The 21,234-nt window shown below is 41.0% G+C and overlaps 1 protein-coding gene across 4 annotated transcripts in view; it reads left to right on the top strand.

Annotated features, from left to right (window-relative positions):
* The window catches only part of gpat3 (glycerol-3-phosphate acyltransferase 3), a 64,642-nt gene extending 43,613 nt beyond the window's left edge, over nt 1-21,029 (top strand). For 2 of the 4 annotated variants that reach the window (XM_060851556.1, XM_060851554.1), the window contains exons 8-13: nt 1,559-1,674; nt 3,643-3,698; nt 4,840-4,925; nt 5,931-6,059; nt 11,997-12,076; nt 13,608-15,402. In XM_060851556.1, coding sequence (XP_060707539.1) covers nt 1,559-1,674; nt 3,643-3,698; nt 4,840-4,925; nt 5,931-6,059; nt 11,997-12,076; nt 13,608-13,704 — 564 coding nt within the window. In that variant the 3' untranslated portion in view covers nt 13,705-15,402. Of the gene's footprint in view, nt 1-1,558; nt 1,675-3,642; nt 3,699-4,839; nt 4,926-5,930; nt 6,060-11,996; nt 12,077-13,607; nt 15,403-19,581 lie in introns of those variants that run through there. The other 2 variants (XM_060851555.1, XM_060851557.1) reach the window with 2 other exon arrangements.
* Nucleotides 21,030-21,234: the final 205 nt, after the last annotated feature.

The following is a 21,234-nucleotide window of genomic DNA, read 5'->3' as shown; positions in this document are numbered from 1 at the left end:
GTAGGCCATCTGGCCTTTCGAGATCGCTTCCCCGCTCAATAAGATCATGGCTAATCTTTATGGGGTCTCAGCTCCACTTACCTGTCCACTCACCGTGACCCTTAATTCCTTTACAGTTCAAAAATTTCTTAGCTTTAAAAACATTAAAGGAAGAAGTCTTAACTACTACACTGGGCAGTGAATTCCACAGATTCACAACCCTTTGAGTGAAGAAGTTCCTCCTTAGTTCAGTCCTAAATCTGCTCCCCTTAATTTTGAGGCTATGTCCTCTTGTCCTAGTTTCACCCGCCAATGGAATCTCCCTGCTTCTACCTTGTCTATTTCCTTCATAATTTCAGATGTTTCTATAAGATACCCGCTCATTCCTCTAAATTCTAAGGAATATACAAAGAACAAAGAAAATTACAGCACAGGAACAGGCCCTTCAGCCCTCCAAGCCTACATCAATCAAGTTCCTCTATCTAAACCTGCTGCCTATTTTATAAGGGCCTGTGTCCCATTGCTCCCTGCCCATTCATGTATCTGTCTAGATACATCTTAAATGAAGCTGTCGTTCCTGCCACTACCACCTCTGCTGGCAATGCGTTCCAGTCACCCACCACCCTCTGTGGGAAGAACTTTCCAAGCATATCTCCCCAAAATATTTCCCCCCTCACTTAGAACTCATATTCCCTTGTAATTGAGTCCTCCACTCCTGGGGAAAAAAGTTTCTTGCTATCCACCCTGTGAATACCTCTCATGCTTTTGTAGATCTCAGTCAGGACCCCCCCCCCCCCCCCCAAACTCCGTCTTTCCAATGAAAGTAATCCTGATCTACTCAACCTCTCCTCATACCTAGCACACTCCATACCAAGCAACATCCTGGTGAGCCTCCTCTGCACCCTCTCCAAAGTATTCACATCCTTTTGGTAGTGTAGCAACTAGAACTGTACGCAGTATTCCAAATATTGCCGAACAAAAGTCTTATACAGCTGTAACATGACCTGCCACCTCTTGTACTCAATAGCCCATCCAATGAAGGAAAGCATGTCATATGCCTTCCTGACCACTCCACTGACCTGCGTTGCCACCTTCAGGGAACAGTGGACCTGAACACCCAGATCTCTCTGTACATAACATAATCACAGTCTATTCAGTCTCTCCTCATAAGCCACACCTCTCAACTCCGGAATCAACTTAGTGAATCTCCTGTGCACCTCTGCACTGCTCTAGATCCTTACTCAAGTAAGGAGATAATAACTACATGCAGTACTCCAGGTGTGGCCTCACCAGCACCCTATACAGCTGCAACAAAACCTGCAACATAATATTTTGTCAATATTTGTTTTCTTGCTTTAGAATTGCTGTGAGTTTTGTTAAACAGTGAGCATCAGTCTGATGAAACATTGGCAATTTTAATGAAATGTCCATGAGTTTGAAAGGGTAGGCAAAACTTGTAATGAGTGTTTTGATAAATTTTTTTATGTACTTTGCTAATTGTTTTCTTTCAATGTGATGATGGTGGGGAGGAAAAAGAAATCAGCTGCAAAAAAAAGTTAATTGGTCCATTTCTGAACAGGTTGGACAGGTCCACGGTGGGCTGATGGGAATCATTCAGAGGTCAATGGTGAAGGCTTGCCCACATGTCTGGTTTGAACGATCTGAAATGAAAGATCGCCATCTCGTTTTAAAAAGGTTAGACACACTGACTGTTCCACGTGGCAATCATGAACTTGCATTTGTTCAGATTTTCCTGTCCGTGATTGCAGGAGTTAAAGTGGAGAAAGATTGGTTCAGTAACGGTTATCAGCCTAGTGATTAACAACTTATCATTGTGCTAATCTTCTTATTGTCCCAACAAGGGTTTGAACACACTCGAACGTAGAGGCTACATCCACAATGTTGGATTTCCTGCATTCCTTTAATAAGGCTTATCATTTGGATTGTAATTTGCAGTTCAGTGGGGCATTCACATCTCTGAGGTGAAAGATCGTGCTTTACTTCCTGCTCCAGGGCTGAGCTCATGAAGGCTGATGATCCGACTGTAATATTGAGAGAGAGTCACACAGACGTACAATATGGAAAAAGACCTTTCAGTCCAACTTGCCCATCCCAACTTGATCTCCTAACCTAATGTAGTCCCATTTGCCAGCACTTGGCCCATATCCTTCTAAACCCTTCCTTCCTATTCATGTACCCATCTAGATGCCTTTTAAATGTTGTAATTGTACCAGCCTCCACCAATTCTGGCAGCTCGTTCCATTCACACCACCCTCTGTGTGAAAAACTTGCCGCTTAGGTTTCTTTTAAATCTTTCTTCTCTCACCTTAAACCTCTGTCCTCTAGTTTTGGACTCTCCTACCCTGGGGGAAAAACTTTGGAATTCACCTTACCCATGCTCCTCTACAAGGTCACTCTTCAGCCTCCGATGCTCCAGGGGAAACAGCCGCAGACTATTCAGACACTCCCTATGGCTCAAACCCTCCAACCCTGGCAACAACCTTGTAAATCTTTTCTGCTGAGCCATTCCTATGCTGGCCATTGAGTTCCTCAAACAACATCACTTAAACAGTCATTCTCACCTTGTTGTTTACAGGACCATGATATTTGAGTGCAAATAGACTGCTGTGAGTTTTACGTTACAATATGACACACTTCAGAAATATTACACAGGCTGCAAAGTGCTTTGGCCATGTCCTTTGCTGCTGGACGATGCTACCTATACAAAACAGAAATTACTGGTGATGCTCAGTACAGTGCATCAGCATCTATGAAAAGAATATTTCCAAATTGCTGAATATTTCCAGCAATTTTGGCTTTAATTTCAGTTTGCCTATGTCCGCAATATCTTGTTTTGTCTTTCTTCCTTTGATGTGTCCTCCCAGGTAGTAATGGGGCTGTCATTGCCCCCTTTCTCAGAGACTCAATGAATGGGAGGTTCTGTGATGGCCTTCCGATTGTATAGGACAGTGGGATTGTATAGGACATTGGGAGTGGTTGCTGTGAATTTGGAAAATGCATGGCAGTGTGCGTATTGTGAATAGATGTTTCTGTGCTGTCTGATGGAAAGGCAAGCAGTCAATGACATTTCAAAATGTCTGCTTTTTTTCTGCTGGAGGCAAATATTGAACTTCTGATTAAAACTGTTTTGCTGGTCATTCAGTCATCATTTAGTCATGGTGCTACTTGTTGGGGATAAAACTGTATGTTTGTTTTCCAGACATTGTAATTAATACAGACTCAGAATCTACCACACAGACAGTATAACTAATTGCCTTCTGTAACAAACATTCACTCAAAAGAGTGGAACATAGATGCATGATGCAAACTGTTCTGCCATTCCATTAGTTTATTGTGAACTTCTATTTTAACCCTCATCTACTTGCCTTGCTTAAGTATTCTTCAGTACTTTTACATATCAAAAATCAGTGAATCTCAATTTGATATTTTCAACCTGAAAATATCTTCTGAGGGGAGGAACTTTCATGGTGAGGATTATGGGTGAGCATGGTGAGTCGGAGTAGTGTAGAGTTTGATGTTTTAGGTTTTTTAATATGCATTAATAACTGGCCTGTTGTTTAATAAATAGAACAAAGATTAGAGAACCATTACAGTTGTCAAAAGGCTTTCTCCCCTGTGATGAGTCTTCTGTTCTGTTCACAGACTAAGTGACCACATTGCAGACAAGACAAAATTGCCAATTTTAATATTTCCTGAAGGTAAGGACAATTTTAGGGCCAGCACGTTTCTTTCATGTGTTACTTGAAAGCCGATGAAAGTGCAAAAGGAATCACTTTGAACTAACTGGCATATTTAAAAGAAATGTGCTTCCCTGTCCCATAATTTAGCACAAGCTCTACATGTAATCTCTCCTGCGTCCCTTGCATATTCTTATTGAACTTCTGGATACTCTGTGCACCATTTGGTCTCATTATTTAAGAAAAATCTAAATGCATTGGATGGAGTTCACAGAAAATCTGTGTGACTGATACCTGAAATGGAAGGGTTACCACATGAGGATTGAAGTTTAAAAGAATGAGTGCTGATTGTATTGAAACTTATAAGATCTTGAGGGAGCCAGATAAGGTGGATGCTGCAATAATGTCTCCCCTTGCGGGACTAGGAGGCAAAGTTTTCAAGTAAAGGGCCTTCTACTTAAAGGTGAAAATTGGGGAAATATTTTTCTGTGGTTTGAGAGTCCTTGGAACTGTCTTCCTGAGAGCAGTGGAGGCAGGGGCATTGAATATTTTTCAGCAGAAGTAGATAGATACTTGACTGACGAGAGAGTCAAAGCTTATTGGAGGAGGTGAGAATATGCAATTACATCAACCAAGGCCTTAGTGAAAAGCAGAGTAAGCTCAAGAGGCTGAATAGCCTATTCGTGCTCTCCATTCTTTTGTTTTTATGTATATTTTGGTATTCTTCAGAGCAAAGGTGTGCATAATGTTAGAAATTAGAATGCTGTCTAGGATTCAATGGTTTTCTTCTGAGACTTGATTGACTTCTGGTCTTTAGGAATGTCCAGGGTCACTGGTCTTTACTTAGCCTACAGTTCATTTGCTGACTCATGCTCCTGCTTAAGGTCTGAAGATAATTCTTGTGATACTAAATTTACAAATAAAGATTCTTAAATAAGTCAATTTTACATTCAAATATTTCCTTTTGATCCTTTCATGAGGAATGGATCAAACTGTAGCAAATGGAATAACACCTAAAACAAAAACACTGGATGTTGACCTAGGCTATGTGTTACTATGGAATGTTAGCTTGGTTGATTAACAGTGGAATCTTTTGCAAACTGTATTTCCTTTTGGGTATACATTTGCAAACTAACTGTTGAATATGAAACTTGCTTTCCAGGTACCTGCATAAACAATACGTCTGTGATGATGTTTAAAAAAGGAAGTTTTGAAGTAGGAGGAACAATATATCCTGTTGCAATCAAGGTAAATGATTAATGATCATCTTGAATTTGACTTGCCATTTTGTTTCAATTTTTAAGAAAATATATTTTACTTCTCGAGATATTTGGCCATCAAGTTATGTTGCAGGCTCGAACTGACTAAAGAGTGCTTGTTAAAAGTCTCATCTCTGAAATTCCTTCAGGCGTAAGAATCAGTTGTGGGAAATTGCTTTTGTTTCCTCCCTTCAAGACCACTGTATCCTACACCTTTTTGGAAGTTCTGCTTTCAGATGATCATAACTCTTTTTGTGTTTAAGAAAAATAATTCTCCTCATCTCACCACTGGCTCTTTTCATATGACTTTTAATCTGTGTCTTCTAGCTATGAGTCATACAGTACAGAAACACACCCTTTTGTCCCTGCTGATCATAATCCCAAATTAAATTAGTCCTACCTGCCTGCACATTGCCCATATCCCTCTAAATGTTTCTTATTCATGTAACTTGTCCAAATGTGTTTTGAATAATGTAAGTGTATTTGCACCACTACTTCTTCTGGAAGTTCATTCCACACACAAACCACTCTGTGTATTTTTAAAAAAAGGTAAAAAAAATCGCATGACATCGGGTTATAGTCCAACAGGTTTATTCGAAGCCACAACCTTTAGAAAATACGTGGTTATAGACACCTCTTCTAGTGGAACCAAATTTCTCCTTTGTTACCATGTGACCCTTCATGAGAAAATATTGCTTTCTCAAATTTGCAGTTATTGATATTGATAGGATTGTGTGTTCTGTTTCAAGATAATTGCATAGAGTTAATTTCTTTGCTTTTTCTAAATAATCAATCCTCTCCTCTTGAGTTTCAGTGTAAGATTTCAGTACCTTTCTGGCTGACGAAAAAATAAGGTTGCTTTTGTGAAATCATGCTAATTGTGAGATTTTGCTGTCATAAACACCTAATATTTTTACTTGCAGCAGTTGACCTCTTTGAATGTTGACTAGAGTAACAAACGTTCAGTGAGCTTGCTTCATTGTTTTTGTCACAGTACGATCCTCAGTTTGGTGATGCATTTTGGAACAGCAGCAAATATGGAATGGTGTCCTACCTGCTCCAGATGATGACCAGCTGGGCCATAGTCTGCAACGTTTGGTACCTGCCTCCAATGAGCAGACAGGTAACTGATTTGTTTGTTGTTAACTGACTTCACATGACTTTGTCATTCAGCAGTTCAGACTAAGTGGACCATCAAGTTCTACAAGGTTAGATGGCGGGAGGTCATTGGTTCAGGGGTAATTCACTTTCTATTTCGTATTTGCATCTAGCGGCTTGTATTTTATGGAAGACTTTTATATGATTGTTTTCAGTTGGTCAGGAAAACTTGTCGTAACTTGGAAAGTTGTGAAGGAGAGCAGGTTGGAGGGTAAAAGTTTCTCTGCAGTACCAGACGAGAAAATCAAACTGCAGAGCTACAGTGTCACTCTTGGTCCCCAGATCAATTTACCGTGTGGCATATTTAGACAGGCTGTTTCCTTTATGCTTGTGGATTGAGGAATATTTGGTAGAAGTGTGCAAAAAAAGAGAATGCATGACTTGCAAATGTATTGTGGATGTTTGTGTGATAAGAATGTAAGCTTGCAATAGTGTTTCATCAGCATCAGATAATGTTCAAAGCACAAGCAGTATGGACCTGCTTTAGCTTGTGAGGGATGGATTTAACAACGTAGTAATCTATACCGTTACCCTGAATGTTCATCATGTCAAGCACTGTTCACTGTTGTTCCAATATTTTTGGGAGTCCAAACATAAGCTGTTGTATGAAGATCACAAATAGTGTTTGCAATCTTCTTGTAATTAGACTGCCAATGTTACAGCCCCCTCAGAAACCAATTGCAGTGATAACTGATTAATCATCTGAGGCAAAGGTCAAATTTCCTCAGGACCAATGCTGTAAATGAACTGAAAGATTCAAGTCACATATATGGCTTGCTGAAATCTGACCTCAACAGCTGTCAGATCATCAGAAAAACTCAGATTTTCTATTATGCAGCTGAACAGGATGTTGGTTAGACCACGTTTGAAATACTGCATTCAGTTCTGGTCTTCCTGCTATCAGAAAGATTTTGTTAAACTTGAAAGGATGCAGAAAAGATTTACAAGGATGTTGCCAGGGTTTAGAGCATTTGAGCTATAGGTAGAGGCTGAATAGGCTGGGACTATTTTCCCTGGAGTGTGTGAAACTGAGGGATGACCTTACAGAGGTTTATAAAATCACGAGGGGCATGCCTAGGATAGGTAGTCAAGGCTTTTATCTCTTGGGTGGGCAAGTCCAAAACTAGAATTTAAAAAAAAGGAGATTACAGCACAGGAACAGGCCGTTCGGCCCTCCAAGCCTGCGCTGATCCAGATGCTCTATCTAAACCTCCACCTATTTTCTAAGGGTCTGTATCCCTCTGCTGCTGCCCATTCATGTATCTGTCTAGGTACATCTTAAATGACGCGATCATGCCTGCTCCTACCATCTCCGCTGGGAAGGTGTTCCAGGCACTTACCACCCTCTGTGTAAAGAACTTTCCATGCATGTCTCCCCTAAACTTTTCCCCTCTCACTTTGAACTTGTGACCTATAGTAATTGAGTCTCCCACTCTGGGGGAAAAAGCTTCTTGCTTTTCACCTGTCTGCACCTCTCATGATTTTGTAGACTTCAATCAGGCCCCACTCAGCCTTCATCTTTTGAATGAAAACAATCCTAATCTACCCAAACTCTCTTCATAGCTAGTGCCCTCCATACCAGGAAACATCCTGGTGAACCTTCTCTGCACCCTCTCCAAAGCATCAACGTCCTCCTGGTAATGTGGTGACCAGAACTGTGTGCAGTATTCCAAATGTAGCCGAATCAAAGTCTTATACAACTGTAACATGACCTGCCAACTCTTCCACTCAAAATCCTGTCCAATAAAGCATAGCATGCCAAATGCCTTCTTGACCACTCTATTGACCTGCGTTGCCACTTTCAGGGAACGATGCACCTGAACATCTAATTTTCTCTGTACACCTATTTTCCTCAGGACTTTTCCATTTACTGAATAGTTCGTTCTTCAATTGGATCTTCCAAAATGCATCTCCTCACATTTGCCCAGATTGAACTCCATCTGCCATTTCTCTGCCCACCTCTCTAATCTATCCACATTCTGCTGCATTCTCTGACAGTCCCCTTCACTATCTGCTACTCCACCAATCTTAGTGTCTTCTGCAAAATTGCTAATCAGCCCACCTACACCTTCCTCCAGATCATTTATGTATATCACAAACAACAGTGGTCCCAACATGGATCCCTGTGGAACACCACTGGTCACAGTTCGCCATTTTGAGAAACTCCCTTCCACCACTACTCTGTGTCTCCTGTTGCCTAGCCAGTTCTTTATCCATCTAGCTAGTACACCCTGGACCCCATGTGACTTCACTTTCTCTATCAGCCTTCCATGGGGAACTTTATCAAATGCCTTACTGAAGTCTATGTATATGACAGCCCTTCCCTCAGTCAAATTTGTCACTTCCTCAAAGAATTCTATTACATTGGTAAGATATAACCTTCCCTGCACAAAGCTATGTTGCCAATCACTGATAAGCTCATTTTCTTCCAAATGGGATTAGATCCTACCCCTCAGTATCTTCACCAGCAGTTTCCCTACCACTGACGTCAGGCTCACTGGTCTATAATTACCTGGATTATCCCTGCTACCCTTCTTAAACAAGGGTCAACATTAGCAATTCTCCAGTTCTCCGGGATCTCACCTGTGTTCTAGGATGCTGCAAAGGTATCTGTTCAGGCCACAGCTATTTTCTCTCTCACTTCCCTCAGTAATCTGGGATAGATCCCATCCAGACCTGGGGCTTGACTACCTTAATGCCTTTTAGAATACCCAACACTTCCTTCCTCCTTTTGCTGACTTGACCTAGAGTAATCAGACATGTATTCCTAACCTCAGCATCCTGTCCCTCTCCTCTATGAATACCGATGCAAAGTACTAATTAAGAATCGCAAAGTACTCATTTCCCCTCACTCCACTTTCCTCCTTTGTCCTTGATTGGGCCTTTCTCTAGTTACTCTCTTGCTCCTTATATATGAATAAAAGACTTTGGGATTTTCCTTAACCCTGTTTGCTAAAGATATCTCATGACCCCTTTTAGCCACGTTAATTCCTCATTTCAGATTGGTCCTACATTCCCAATATTCTTCCAAAGCTTCATCTGTCTTTTTCCTCTTTAGCTAATTTCACAATTTCACATGTCATTCATGGTCCCCTAATCTTGCCATTTCTATCTCTCATTTTCATAGGAACATGTCTCTCCTGCACTTTAATCAACCTCTCTTTAAAAGCCTCCCACCTATCAAATGTTGATTTGCCTTCAAACCACTGCTCTGAATTTGCATTCCCCAGCTCCTGCTGAGTCCCCCAATTTAATACTCTTCCCTTAGGACCACTCTTATCTTTGTCCATGAGTTGTGATCACTATTCCCAAAGTAATCCCCTCCTGAAACTTCAACCACCTGGCTGGGCTCATTCCCCAACACCAGGTCCAATATGGTCCTTCGCGAATTGGACTATTTACATATTGCTCTAGAAAACCATCCTGGATGCTCCATCTAGACCTCTAACGCTCAGTGAATCCCAGTCAATGTTGGGAAAATTAAAACCTCCTAACACCACCACCCTGTTGCTCCTACATCTTTCCATAATCTGTTTACATATTTGTGCCTCTTTTTCATGCTCACTGTTGGGAGGCCTGTAGGACAGCCCCAACATTGTTACCACACCTTTCCTATTTTTGAGCTCTGCCCATATTGCCTCACTACTCGAGGCCTCCATAGTGCCCTCCTTCAGCACAGCTGTGATATCTTCTCTGATCAGTATGCAACTCCTCCACTCCTTTTACTTCCCTCTCTATCCTGCCTAAAGCATCGATATCCTGGGATATTTAGTTGCCAAAGTTCCCTGTTACAATATCTTAACAAACACCCCAAGACAAGTATAGGATGGGTTAGATTCTCAATAAAGCTCCCTTTACATTATCCCTAATGAAGACTTCCCGGGCAGGTACAGCAGGGCAAATTTCTTACTAATTAACCCATAATCATGACTCACATTTCAACATTAGAACAACCTATTTGCCCATACCATGTATGATTTCTCAGAATCACAATAATTGCCAACTCATTTTATATTGCAATAACTGGATAATTGATGAACAGGCCATTGATTTCACTTTATAAGTCTGAATTTGAAATAGTAGTGATTCCAGTCCACTAACATGACAGTATTGCAGTTTCATGGAATTCATTTCCCTTTAACCCTGGTCCTGCAGGAACTTGCACTCCTGAGGGTATTCACTCCAGCACTAGCTGCTGATGCACTCACTTCAGTTTGAACTGATTCACCTTTGACTTCAGTTTTGCCAAATTGTGCACCAAAATTTAATTAGAAAATGAATTAAACTATCAAGGTTTGGACCACAGACTAAACAAAAATAGGCGTGGGAAGGAAAGGTATTCGGTGACACCAAATTTAGGTTTTAAAAGACTCAAAATGACTGAAGGTAATGAAGAATTCCGTGGAGAGTTGTATAAGAATAATTGGAGCCGGGTAAGTTTTGTAAGGCTGATTGTACTCAGGCAGTGTTTGTGTAGCACCTCCCTGGAAATGGACTGTTCTGAGATGGCATCGAGCATTGTTCATTACTGGGTAATCATACTTACAAAACAGGAAACAGCTGCACGGAGGAAGTTTCAACAAACAGGAAGGGCATAAATTCAATGCTAGTGTCAAAACCAAACATGCTGAAATATAAAGGATGGTCACGGTTCAGCATGTTGTGGCTTTTTGTGAAAGAAGGCTGAGGAATTGATGGGTTCAATGTGAACTTTAGGCAGACGTTGTACTTATCCAATAGAGGATCCTTCTCAATTTCCTACACTTCAGAGAAAAAAAAAGTCCCAGCCTATCCAGCCTTTCTTTATAACTCAAACCTTCCATACCCGGTAACATCCTGGTAAATCCCTTCTGAACCCTGCTTAATGATATCCTTGCTATAACCAGGCAACCTGAACTGGACACAGTAATCCAGAAGAGGCTTCACTTAAAAGTGATTTGGATAAGTACATGAATAGGAAAGGTTTGAAGGGATACGGGCCAGGAGCAGGCAGGTGGGACTAGTTTAGTTTGGGATTACGTTTGGCATGGACTAGTTGGACTGAAGAGTCTCTTTTTGTGCTGTCTGACTGTATGACTCCATGACTGTAAGTCCAATGCTGGATTGACCATCCATAAGCAATCAAGAGGCAATGTAAGGAAAAAGCAAGATTTGTGTAGAACCTTTTCACACCTCAGGATATCCCAAAGCCTCTCAGCCAATGGTGTTACTCCTGTAGTGTAGCCATTGCTGAAACCTGAGAGAAACAGAAGCCAATATACTCCCAGCAAAGTCTCAGCACCAACAAGATGACAATGATGCTCAGGCAAAACTTGTTTGTTGAGGAATAAAGATTGGCAAGGGGTCAAGAATTGGGGCAAAATAACACATTCTAGCACATAGTGATGGATTGTTGCAATTTCCTATGATCACTAACAAGCAAAGACAGAGAAGTCTCAAATCTGCTCTGAAAGATTTGCCCTGTATCCAGTGCAGCACTCCTTCAACAGTTTGTGCACTGTTATTGGGAGTGGGTCTTGAAACTGGAACCTTCTGACTCGAAGGAGTCTGCTGCCACTCTTTGGGTGGTCAATTCTGCACAGATCCTGAACACCCCTTGATAATGGCTGGAGGTCCAGCAGTTTGGTATCAACCTGATATTTTTGATTCCTTGGGTCAGGAGCAAGGCTTATGAAGAACTGTTGCCCCAATTGTAATTGCATGAGTGATACCAAAGGAGGTTTGCGTGCGCTATAATGAAATTGAGACTCTGAAAACTTCTGAAAGCTTTAAAACTTCTTTTGTATGATCACGTTAGTTGAGACATTATATTTTTTTCACAAAGGACTGACTCTTGCACATTTTAACTTTCAGGAACTGAGTGATGACTGAGTGACCATTTGCCTCTCCCTTTACTCTACAGGAAGATGAAGATGCTGTGCAGTTTGCCAACAGAGTCAAAGCAGCTATAGCTCAGCAGGGAGGCTTAGTGGATCTTGCCTGGTAACTAATCTGTGCAATTATTTTAAATGGATAATGCATTGGAGTGAATGTTTGGAGACTTCCCTTTTTAATTGATATTAAGTCAACTAAGGTAGTAGAAAATGAAATGTAACTCCTCACTGAGTTTCAGTTCCACATGGTAATTCTGAGGCAGCCCATTTCATGTATTCCACTTGGGTTGCCTGAACTTGTCAGGTGATCACAGCAGCCATTTTGGGAGAGTAGTATCCTTTCAAAACCATTTTTAGTCCATGAAAGCCTTGGGCATTAAAGTTGAGTAATTCCACCATAATCATTAGATTACTTACAGTGTGGAAACAGGCCCTTCGGCCCAACAAGTCCACACCGACCCACCGAAGCGGAACCCACCCTTTCCCCTACATTTACCCCTTTTACCTAACACTACGGGCAATTTAGCGTGGCCAATTCCCCTGGCCCGCACATCTTTGGACTGTGGGAGGAAACCGGAGCACCCGGAGGAAACCCACGCAGACATGGGGAGAATGTGCAAACTCCACACAGACAGTCATCTGAGTCGGGAATTGAACCCGGGTCTCTGGTGCTGTGAGGCAGCAGTGCTAACCACTGTGCCACCGTGCCGCCCACATCATAATACAGAATTTTTTTTAGTTCTTTACTTTCCCATTACTTTCTTTGCTGTCTATGTTATCATAGATCTTCCCTTTTTCATCTCCCCTCCCCACCCCACTTCCATTTGCTCAAAACTTCTTACATTTCTAATGTATCTCACTTCCGTAAAGCCAGGTCATTGTCAGGAAATGCTGACTCTCTCTTTCTCTCCAGAGGTACAACCTGACCTGCTGAGCGTTTTCTTCATTTTCTATTTTATTTCCAGTGTCAGAGTACTTTTGTACAATTTGCAAGCTTCTGCCACCCTCTGGGATGGAGGGATTGTGGGGATGGGAATAAGGGTCTGAGGAAGATGAAGAGAGTAACAGTGGAAGCAAGGGATGTGTTTTTAAAAAAAAAAAATTGTCTAGATGAACACACTACACTAAATATTAGAGTGGTGCTGGAAAAGCACAGGAGGTCAGGCAGCATCCGAAGAGCAGGAAAATCGGCGTTTCGTGCAAAAGCCCTTCATCAGGATTGAGGACGCATTCCTGATGAAGGGCTTTTGCCCGAAACGTCGATTTTCCTGCTCCTCGGAATGCTGCCTGATCTGCTGTGCTTTTCCAGCACCACTCTAATCTTGACTCTAATCTCCAGCAACCACAGTACCCACTTCCACATTCTACACTAAATAGCCTACTGATCACTCTGGCACTACTAATAGCTCTCTAATAATTCTGCCAAGCATGGGAAACACAATCTTCTAATCTTGAAGCTAACAAAAGAGTACTGTTTTGAATGTGTTTGGGTATTATCAAAATTCATGTAAGGATGAGCATCTGGCTCCAGTATTACTGTTGATTTTGTGTGTTCTCTAGATGTTTCCAGTAAATCCAAGCTTTGTCCTTATAAATTCATAAATCTCCGAAGATGAGATTTTTTTTTTCTCTCTGTCCAGGGACGGAGCTCTGAAGAGAGCCAAAGTCAAAGACAGTATGAAAGAACAGCAGCAGAAATCCTACAGCAACATGATCTTTGGGAATGAAAGCAGCTGAAGAAAAATGAAATGTTAGTCCCTCCGTCCTTATGGTCATTGTTTACATCTTTATGCCACATGGGTTTTCAATGAATATCTTCTTTTTATTTTTGTAAACTGAGCAAATTTATATGTTGAGTCCCAAATAGAACAATACACAGAAATGGTAAAGATTCAAATGTGTTTGTTTTGTTTAGTTTAGTGACAAATCTGATTCGTTGGTAGATGATTAGTGGATTTGTTTTAGTTGGTCTGTGTCCTTGCAAGCAATGCTCCTGTTTAATATATGTGATGGGGTGACAGGCCTAAGACAAAATCCTCATCTTTAATGGATTTCTGAAACTGTGAGATGCTAACCAGCTTTGTCTCTGCTTCCAACTCTTTTGTTGTGCAGCTTGGAAAACACTGAGCAGTCTTGAGGGTTCCCTGATCCCAGAGAGGAATTGATGTGTTATGTTACGTGTGTTGGAAATGCTGCAAAGACTGCACTCTTGATCAGCAGACTGACCATTAATACTATTTGATAAGGGAAGCGTGACAGGAAAAAAAATGTGGTTTTTGAATTTTATCTGTGTTTACTTGGCTTCCGGTGGCTATTCTTTCCGTATCTGAGCTCTTGCCCTTTAGGGTGCAGCAGCCAATCTAAAATCAAGCCACCTAGTTTCTCCTGCATGCAGCTCTGAAATAATATCATCTGAAGAAATGCCAGTTTCCACATACAGTCAACTGACTTCCAGCTTCTACCTCACCAGCTAATCTCTCAAAACACTCTTCACACACTCTGATTTCTCACTGCTTGTGTGACATCCAGTGCTGAATGAGCAGAACTTTGCTCCATCTAATTATTGGTTCTGTCCCCTCACCACCGACTCTGTTGCTGTCACAGATTAGTGATATGAATTAGGAGTGGGAATAGGCCTGAACTTCTCTGCATGTCGCCGCCATATCACCAAGGCAACCAACTCCACCTCAGTGTCTTTGCCCACAGCTCAGCTTTGTTGCTGTTGAAACTTTAAGCTGTGTCTTTCCTACCTCCTAGACTTTTAAAAAATGTATTCATGGGATGTTGCAGTGCTGTTATGACTGACGTCTCACTGTTCACCTTGCATGGACCTGAACTAATGCAACAGTGCTGCCTATCACCCACCCTAATATCTCCCTATGTAGCTTGTGTTAAATATTAGTGATACTTCTGTGAAGCACTTTGAGACACCTCAGCACATTAAAGGCACACTATCAAAGCAGGATGATAGCTGTTGAATGTTTTCTGCTCATTCCACGTAGTTTAATTTTGGTTTTTGGGAGGGGGTTTGGTCCTGGAAAGCTAAGTGGATTCTGAAATCTGTAGATCTTCTAATAAATCAGTTGGTGCCTGATTTTACTGCCAAGATGGTGTACAGAACCACAGCAGTGGACTAGAATTTGGTGATGTTTGAAATAAACATTTCTGGAACTATAATAGCTGCAGGTCATTCTTCATCTTTACAATGAGTGGGGATGGAGTTTGTTCTGTTCTGTGTAAGGCTACTGTGGCTACCATACGTAACTGCAGCTTCTTTGTACAAAAGAAACTTATCCTGCAGCTATTTTCTCAGTTCATAACCCCATTCCATAACACCGAGAGAAAAGTAGATTCTCCTAGTTTCGTATGTAAGTATATATAAAATGCCAAGTATGATGTTAACACACAAATATTTCATGATGAAAGTTGAATTGACATAATAAAATCATATAAATACTCGTTTCTCTCATTCTTATCAAACAAAGCTAATAATTCATTCACAACGGATAAGATGAGTCAATGGGCTGAGGAGTGGCAGATGGAATTTAATTGAGATAAATGTGAGGTGCTGTATTTTGGGAAAGCAAATCTTAGCAGGACTTGTACAGCTAATGGTAATGTCCTGGGGAGTGTTGCTGAACAAAGAGACCTTGGAGTGGAGGTTCATCGTTACCTGAAAGTGGAGTCACAGGTAGATAGGATAGTGAAGGCATTTGGTATGCTTTCCTTTACTTGGAAATTGGAGTTGGGAGGTCATGTTGCAGCTGTACAGGACATTGGTTAGGCCATTTTTGGAATATTGTGTGAAATTCTGATCTTCCTATCGGAAGGATGTTGTGAAACTTGAAAGAGTTCAGAAAAGATTTACAAGGATGTTGCCAGGGTTGGAGGATTTGAGCTATGGGGAGAGGTTGAATAGAATGGGGCTGTTTTCCCTGGAGCGTCGGAGGCTGAGGGGTGACCTTATAGAGGTTTATAAAATCATGAGGGGGATGGATAGGATAAATAGACAAGGTCTTTTCCCTGGGATGGGGGAATCCAGAATTAGAAGGCATAGGTTTAGGGTGAGAGGGGAAAGAAATAAAATAGACCTCAGGGGCAACCTTTTCATGCAGAGAGTGGTGTGCGTATGAAATGGACTACCAGAGGAAGTGGTGGAGGCTGGTATAATTGCAACATTTAAAAGGCGTCTAGATGGATATATGAAAAGGAAGGGTTTGGAGGGATATGGGTCAGGTGCTGGCAGGTGGGACCAGATTGGGTTGGGATATCTGGTCGGCATGGATGGGTTAGACTGAAGTGTCTGTTTCCATGCTGTACATCTCTGACTATGACTCTAAATAGCATAGCAGTACCTTATTTTGCTTGTTCAATCCATTTTTGGCTTCAAAATAATATAAAAGCCTTGGATATTCAGTGATTATTTTCAGTAATGTTTGAATCAACTCTGAATTGTTACATTGCAGACTCCGGTCTTTTCACTGGGGTGGGGGAGTTTAGAACTAAAGGGCATAGGTTCAGGGTGAGAAGGGAAAGATATAAAAGGGACCTAAGGGGCAGCTTTTTCACACCGAGAGTAGTGCATACATGGAATGAGCTGCCAGCAAAAATGGTAGAGGCTGGTACAATTAGTCTGATTAAAAGGCATATGGATGAGTATATGAATAGGAAGGTTTGAGAGGGATATTGGCCAAGTGCTGGTAAATGGGACTAGATTAGGTTAGGCTATCTGGTCAGCATAGACAAGTTGGACCAAAGGGAATGTTTCCATGCTGTACATCTCTGACTCCTTGACTCCTCAGTGCTCACTTGCTATGTGTACTCTGTAGAATTAGTCAGGAGTAATCCTTGAGGGGATTCTTGTTTGACGTTCTGGGGCATCCAAAATAAAACACATCAGAGGAGTGCTTTACTCAGTAGTTAGTACATTTTATTCTTTCTTTAAATATCCTACAACTGAATCACCCATTTTACTTATTAAAAGTACAAGACACAAACATTGCTCACCGAGACACTGCACCTTTCACAGAAGGGCAGGGAAAGATAGCTGGGCTAATTCAAATTGGAATGGGAAATAATGTGCTCGTCTCTTAATACATTGAGGGTGTTATAAATAACCTTTTATATATATTCAAATCAACCTGTTCAGTGGTTTCATTAACACCTCACAGCAGATTGGACTTGAACCCAGGTTTCCTGCCTCAGAGGAGAAAGTGAGGACTGCTGATGCTGGAGTACCAGTGTTGAAAAATGTGGTGCTGGAAAAACACAGCAAGCCAGGCAGCATCCGAGGAGCAGGCGAATCGATGTTTTGGGCATAAGCCCTTCTTCAGGAATCTGAAGAAGGACTTATGCCCGAAATGTCGATTCTCCTGCTCCTCAGATGCTGCCTGGCCTGCTGTGTTTTTCCAGCACATTTTTCAATTCCTGCCTCAAAGGGCAAGGACGCTACTTCTCTTCCACAAGAGTCCCTGCAAATAACCTTTCCTTTTTTTTAAGATTTGGAAGTATGTACAACTAAATGTATTTTTTCCCCCACTGCCAAATCAACCATGTTTTTTTTTCTCAACTATTAACCGCCACCAGTAGTTTACCCATGATTTCCGATTGATTCATTTACATGCAAAGCCCATTAAGGGCAATGTAAATATTTTTTTTCTCAGGAGCAAACGTTTATTTGTCATTGAATCGTAACCAATACTATTCCCATCAACAGTTATGAATCTGCCCGTTAGTGGGCATGAGTCTTTCAAAAATGAAACAAACTTGATTTAGTTAGGATCAGAACTTCAAATGTTGGGTGTGACGCCAAGTCTCCTGCCTCCCATGGCACTTTCTCCTATAATATAAAAAGAAAAATCATTCTTCCCTGCCAAGAATAATAATTTAGTTTCTCATTTCTCTGCCTTATTAATGTTGAAGTTGATACCACTTTTCTTGAGTAAAAAGTCTGCAGATGCTGGAGATCAGAGCTGAAAATGTGTTGCTGGTTAAAGCACAGCAGGTTAGGCAGCATCCAAGGAACAGGAAATTCGACGTTTCGGGCCAGATGGGCTCTGGCCCGAAACGTCGAATTTCCTGTTCCTTGGATGCTGCCTAACCTGCTGTGCTTTAACCAGCAACACATTTTCACCACTTTTCTTGAGCAGAGATGACAACCTCTGCTTCTATCTCAAGTGCATATAAAGAGAAAGTGGGAAATCTATGCCATTATCTAAGTTTGGAAATGGTTTCTGATTAAAGGCTATAGGTGAGAGGTACTAAGAACTGTCATCTTAAAATGCTATAAAAGGAATGGGTTACTGCTGGTGAAGCCACGAAGTATAATGTGACAACCAATACATTCCTCACCAGCAATACAAGGCACTTGTGATGCAATGGTGGTGTCTCTGCCTCTGAGTTAGGAGGCCCATGTTCAAGTCTCAGTGGCTCTAGAGCTGTGTAACAATATCTCCAAACGGGTTGATTAGAAAATATCAAGAAAAGAATAAATCAAAATCACAGGCTTGTATGCTGGTTTGATTTTAAAAACAATGTCCTTTCCTATTTGGAACGGTTTCTGTATAAATGACCATCTTGATATATGTAAGTGGCACAGTGAAGGGGGTTTACAGAAGATGTATGGCTATACTAGTCAGATACCATCCTATTCACTAACTGTTTGCATTTTCAGTGTTGCCAACTCATTTTTAGGGTTAACAAATGATTGTTAGGTCATGACATTTTTGTCAGGCTTTAGTTGTCAAGAGTGCTCATTCATTCACTCAGTGATGACCTCATAGTATTATTGCTTCACTGTTAATCCAGAGACACAGATTATGTCCTGCGGACCCGGGTTTGAATCCTGCCAAGGTGGATGGTGGAATTTGAAGTCAATAAAATTCAGGAATTAAGAGTCTAATGAAGACCATGAAATGACTGTTGCGAAAACCACTCTGGTTCACTAATGTCATGCCAACCTTATCTGGTCTGACTTCCATATGAGTTCAGACTCTCAGCAATATGGGTGATTCTTAACTTGATCCTTTGGGCATAATGGATGGGCAATACTTTCTGGCATAGCAACTGACACCATCATTTTGTAAATGAAAACAAAAAAGGCAGAAGATGAAATTCTTAATATACTCTGAACTGATTGACATCAAGCTATTTGACAAGCCAGTATTTAGACATTATGAACTCCTAGGCATAGACTGTGAGGTCCACCTCAGGTGATTTTTTCAAGCAACTAAAGGTTCTGATGCTCTTGATGAATGTTCCTGTCAGGATATTGATCCAGATGATCTTGCAGCATCTAGACTTTAAAGGAAACTGGAAATGCAAGAAATATTGAAACAGAAACAGCAAATGTTGGAAACACTCAGCTGGTCATTTCTGTATGGAACACAGAAGAAATATCAGATTAGGCAGGAGTTTTGGTAACAAACTTGTTTTCTCTGCAAAAATAACTTGCTAAAGAAACAAATGTAATTTTAAAAACTCAGTGTAGTATAATGAGAATAGATATGTTAATGAGATGATGTAGCATTAATATCATACCAGAGATGATGAAGCAAAATTTGAACAACTTGTACCTGAAAGGTGTATGAGAGAATCAACATTTATGTATTGCAGATCAAATCAGAGTTGCAGCACCTACTATAGTCAGACGACAATCACTCGTAGATAAGGAAGAAACCATTGGGGTCACACGAATCCAGAAGAGACACCTAGAGCCACAGATAACAAGTTTGCAAATGTGCAGAACAGAACTGCCAAGTCTGAAACTGTTTGGCATCGTAAATCAGGAGGTCAGAACAGTCGGGGTCTGTGAAGAGAACAGGCCAGTTGCCATTTGAGATGTGAATCACAGAACATGACTGCTCCTACCTTTTCAAACACAAGGGGGTGAAAATGGTTTATCAATTGTCATGTACTGATCTTCTGGACTCATCTTTTGCTCATTCATTTTTCCATTTTCATCATCCGTTTTTGTCTTTTAATCTCCTCTGTTTCCCTCCCTCTCTCAGACCCTTCCTTTTGTTCTTTCCCCTGATCCCTCCTATCCGCCCTTTATTTGGTTAGCAACATTCACATCGCTATCTTTTGTCAGTTTTAATGAAACATTGACCATCTTAAATATTAACCAATTGTTTTACTTTTTCTGCAGATACTGGCCAAGTATTCCTAGCATTTTCTGTTTTGATTTCTCACATTTCAAACCATCCACAGTGTTTTTGTTTTGAACACAGATTGTTCATCTCAGTGACAGCAGGACTGAAAGTGACACTTTTGCCATTGACACCCAATTGAGAGGCCATACTTGCAAAACCTAATAGCCCAAGGAGAGCACTGTTGCTGAGGGTATAACTCAAGTGTGTGGCCACCACAATGGTGGATGCCTTCAGGCTGGTGGAAGCAGTGGCTGGGACCTCCTGAATTAGGGGGAGATCCTCTACAGGTGGGGTATAGCTCTCGATGGAGAGGATGAATTGGGTACCTGGTGGGTGGCTGCAGTGTCAGGTTTCCTACTGTCACCCATAAACCACAGTGGCAGGAAGAAGTCAGGCTCCTGTCCCCTTCCTTTTCTGCAATCTTCCAGCCCCCTCCCTCTTAAACCAATGCCAAAATTCGCTGGTTTCTTTTACAGCAGTTAATTTGTTTTAAGCAGAGCTTGTAGGCTAACTATTGTTAAAGGCTGGAAAAAGGACACAAATACACTTGTAAGATCTTCATACTTTTCACCATAAAAGCCCAGAACCTTATGCTCATAGAACATTCCACCAAAGTGCTGCTGAGATTAGCTTCCACTGAAGGCAGTCATAAGGAAATATGTACGGCAGCTTTTCTCAAACTGAAAACTAGAAAAAACTGAAAGGCATACAACAAATGTTTAAAGTTATGCTTGACATTGAATAGAAAGCTTGATTAAAATGTGGGTCTGTAAATTGAATTGTATGTTATGACTTTGTTACAGTGTTAGTCTGTACAGTGTATAGTTTATCATAGTATGGATTTCCTGCAAAGCACTTATGTTCTGTCAGTTCAACTGATCTTCTGTCTTGTCTAGATAAAATCACAATTCCCCAATACTTTGAAATACACTTCTATTTATCTACTTCTTCTGCTTTCTTTAATATAGCCAAGAACTGAGAAAACTGTCAAAAGCTTTTATTCAGTCTCCACATTTTTCATATTCAGGTTTCATTGTTGTATTCTAGGACAGCTTTCAGCTGGATGATAATTTTACATGAAACATTTCACCAGCAATGTAACTGTATGTAGATT

This window comes from Hemiscyllium ocellatum, chromosome 36, assembly GCF_020745735.1.
Source record: "Hemiscyllium ocellatum isolate sHemOce1 chromosome 36, sHemOce1.pat.X.cur, whole genome shotgun sequence".
In the NCBI taxonomy this organism is placed as follows: domain Eukaryota; kingdom Metazoa; phylum Chordata; class Chondrichthyes; order Orectolobiformes; family Hemiscylliidae; genus Hemiscyllium; species Hemiscyllium ocellatum.
This window is presented reverse-complemented; position numbering and strand designations above follow the sequence as displayed.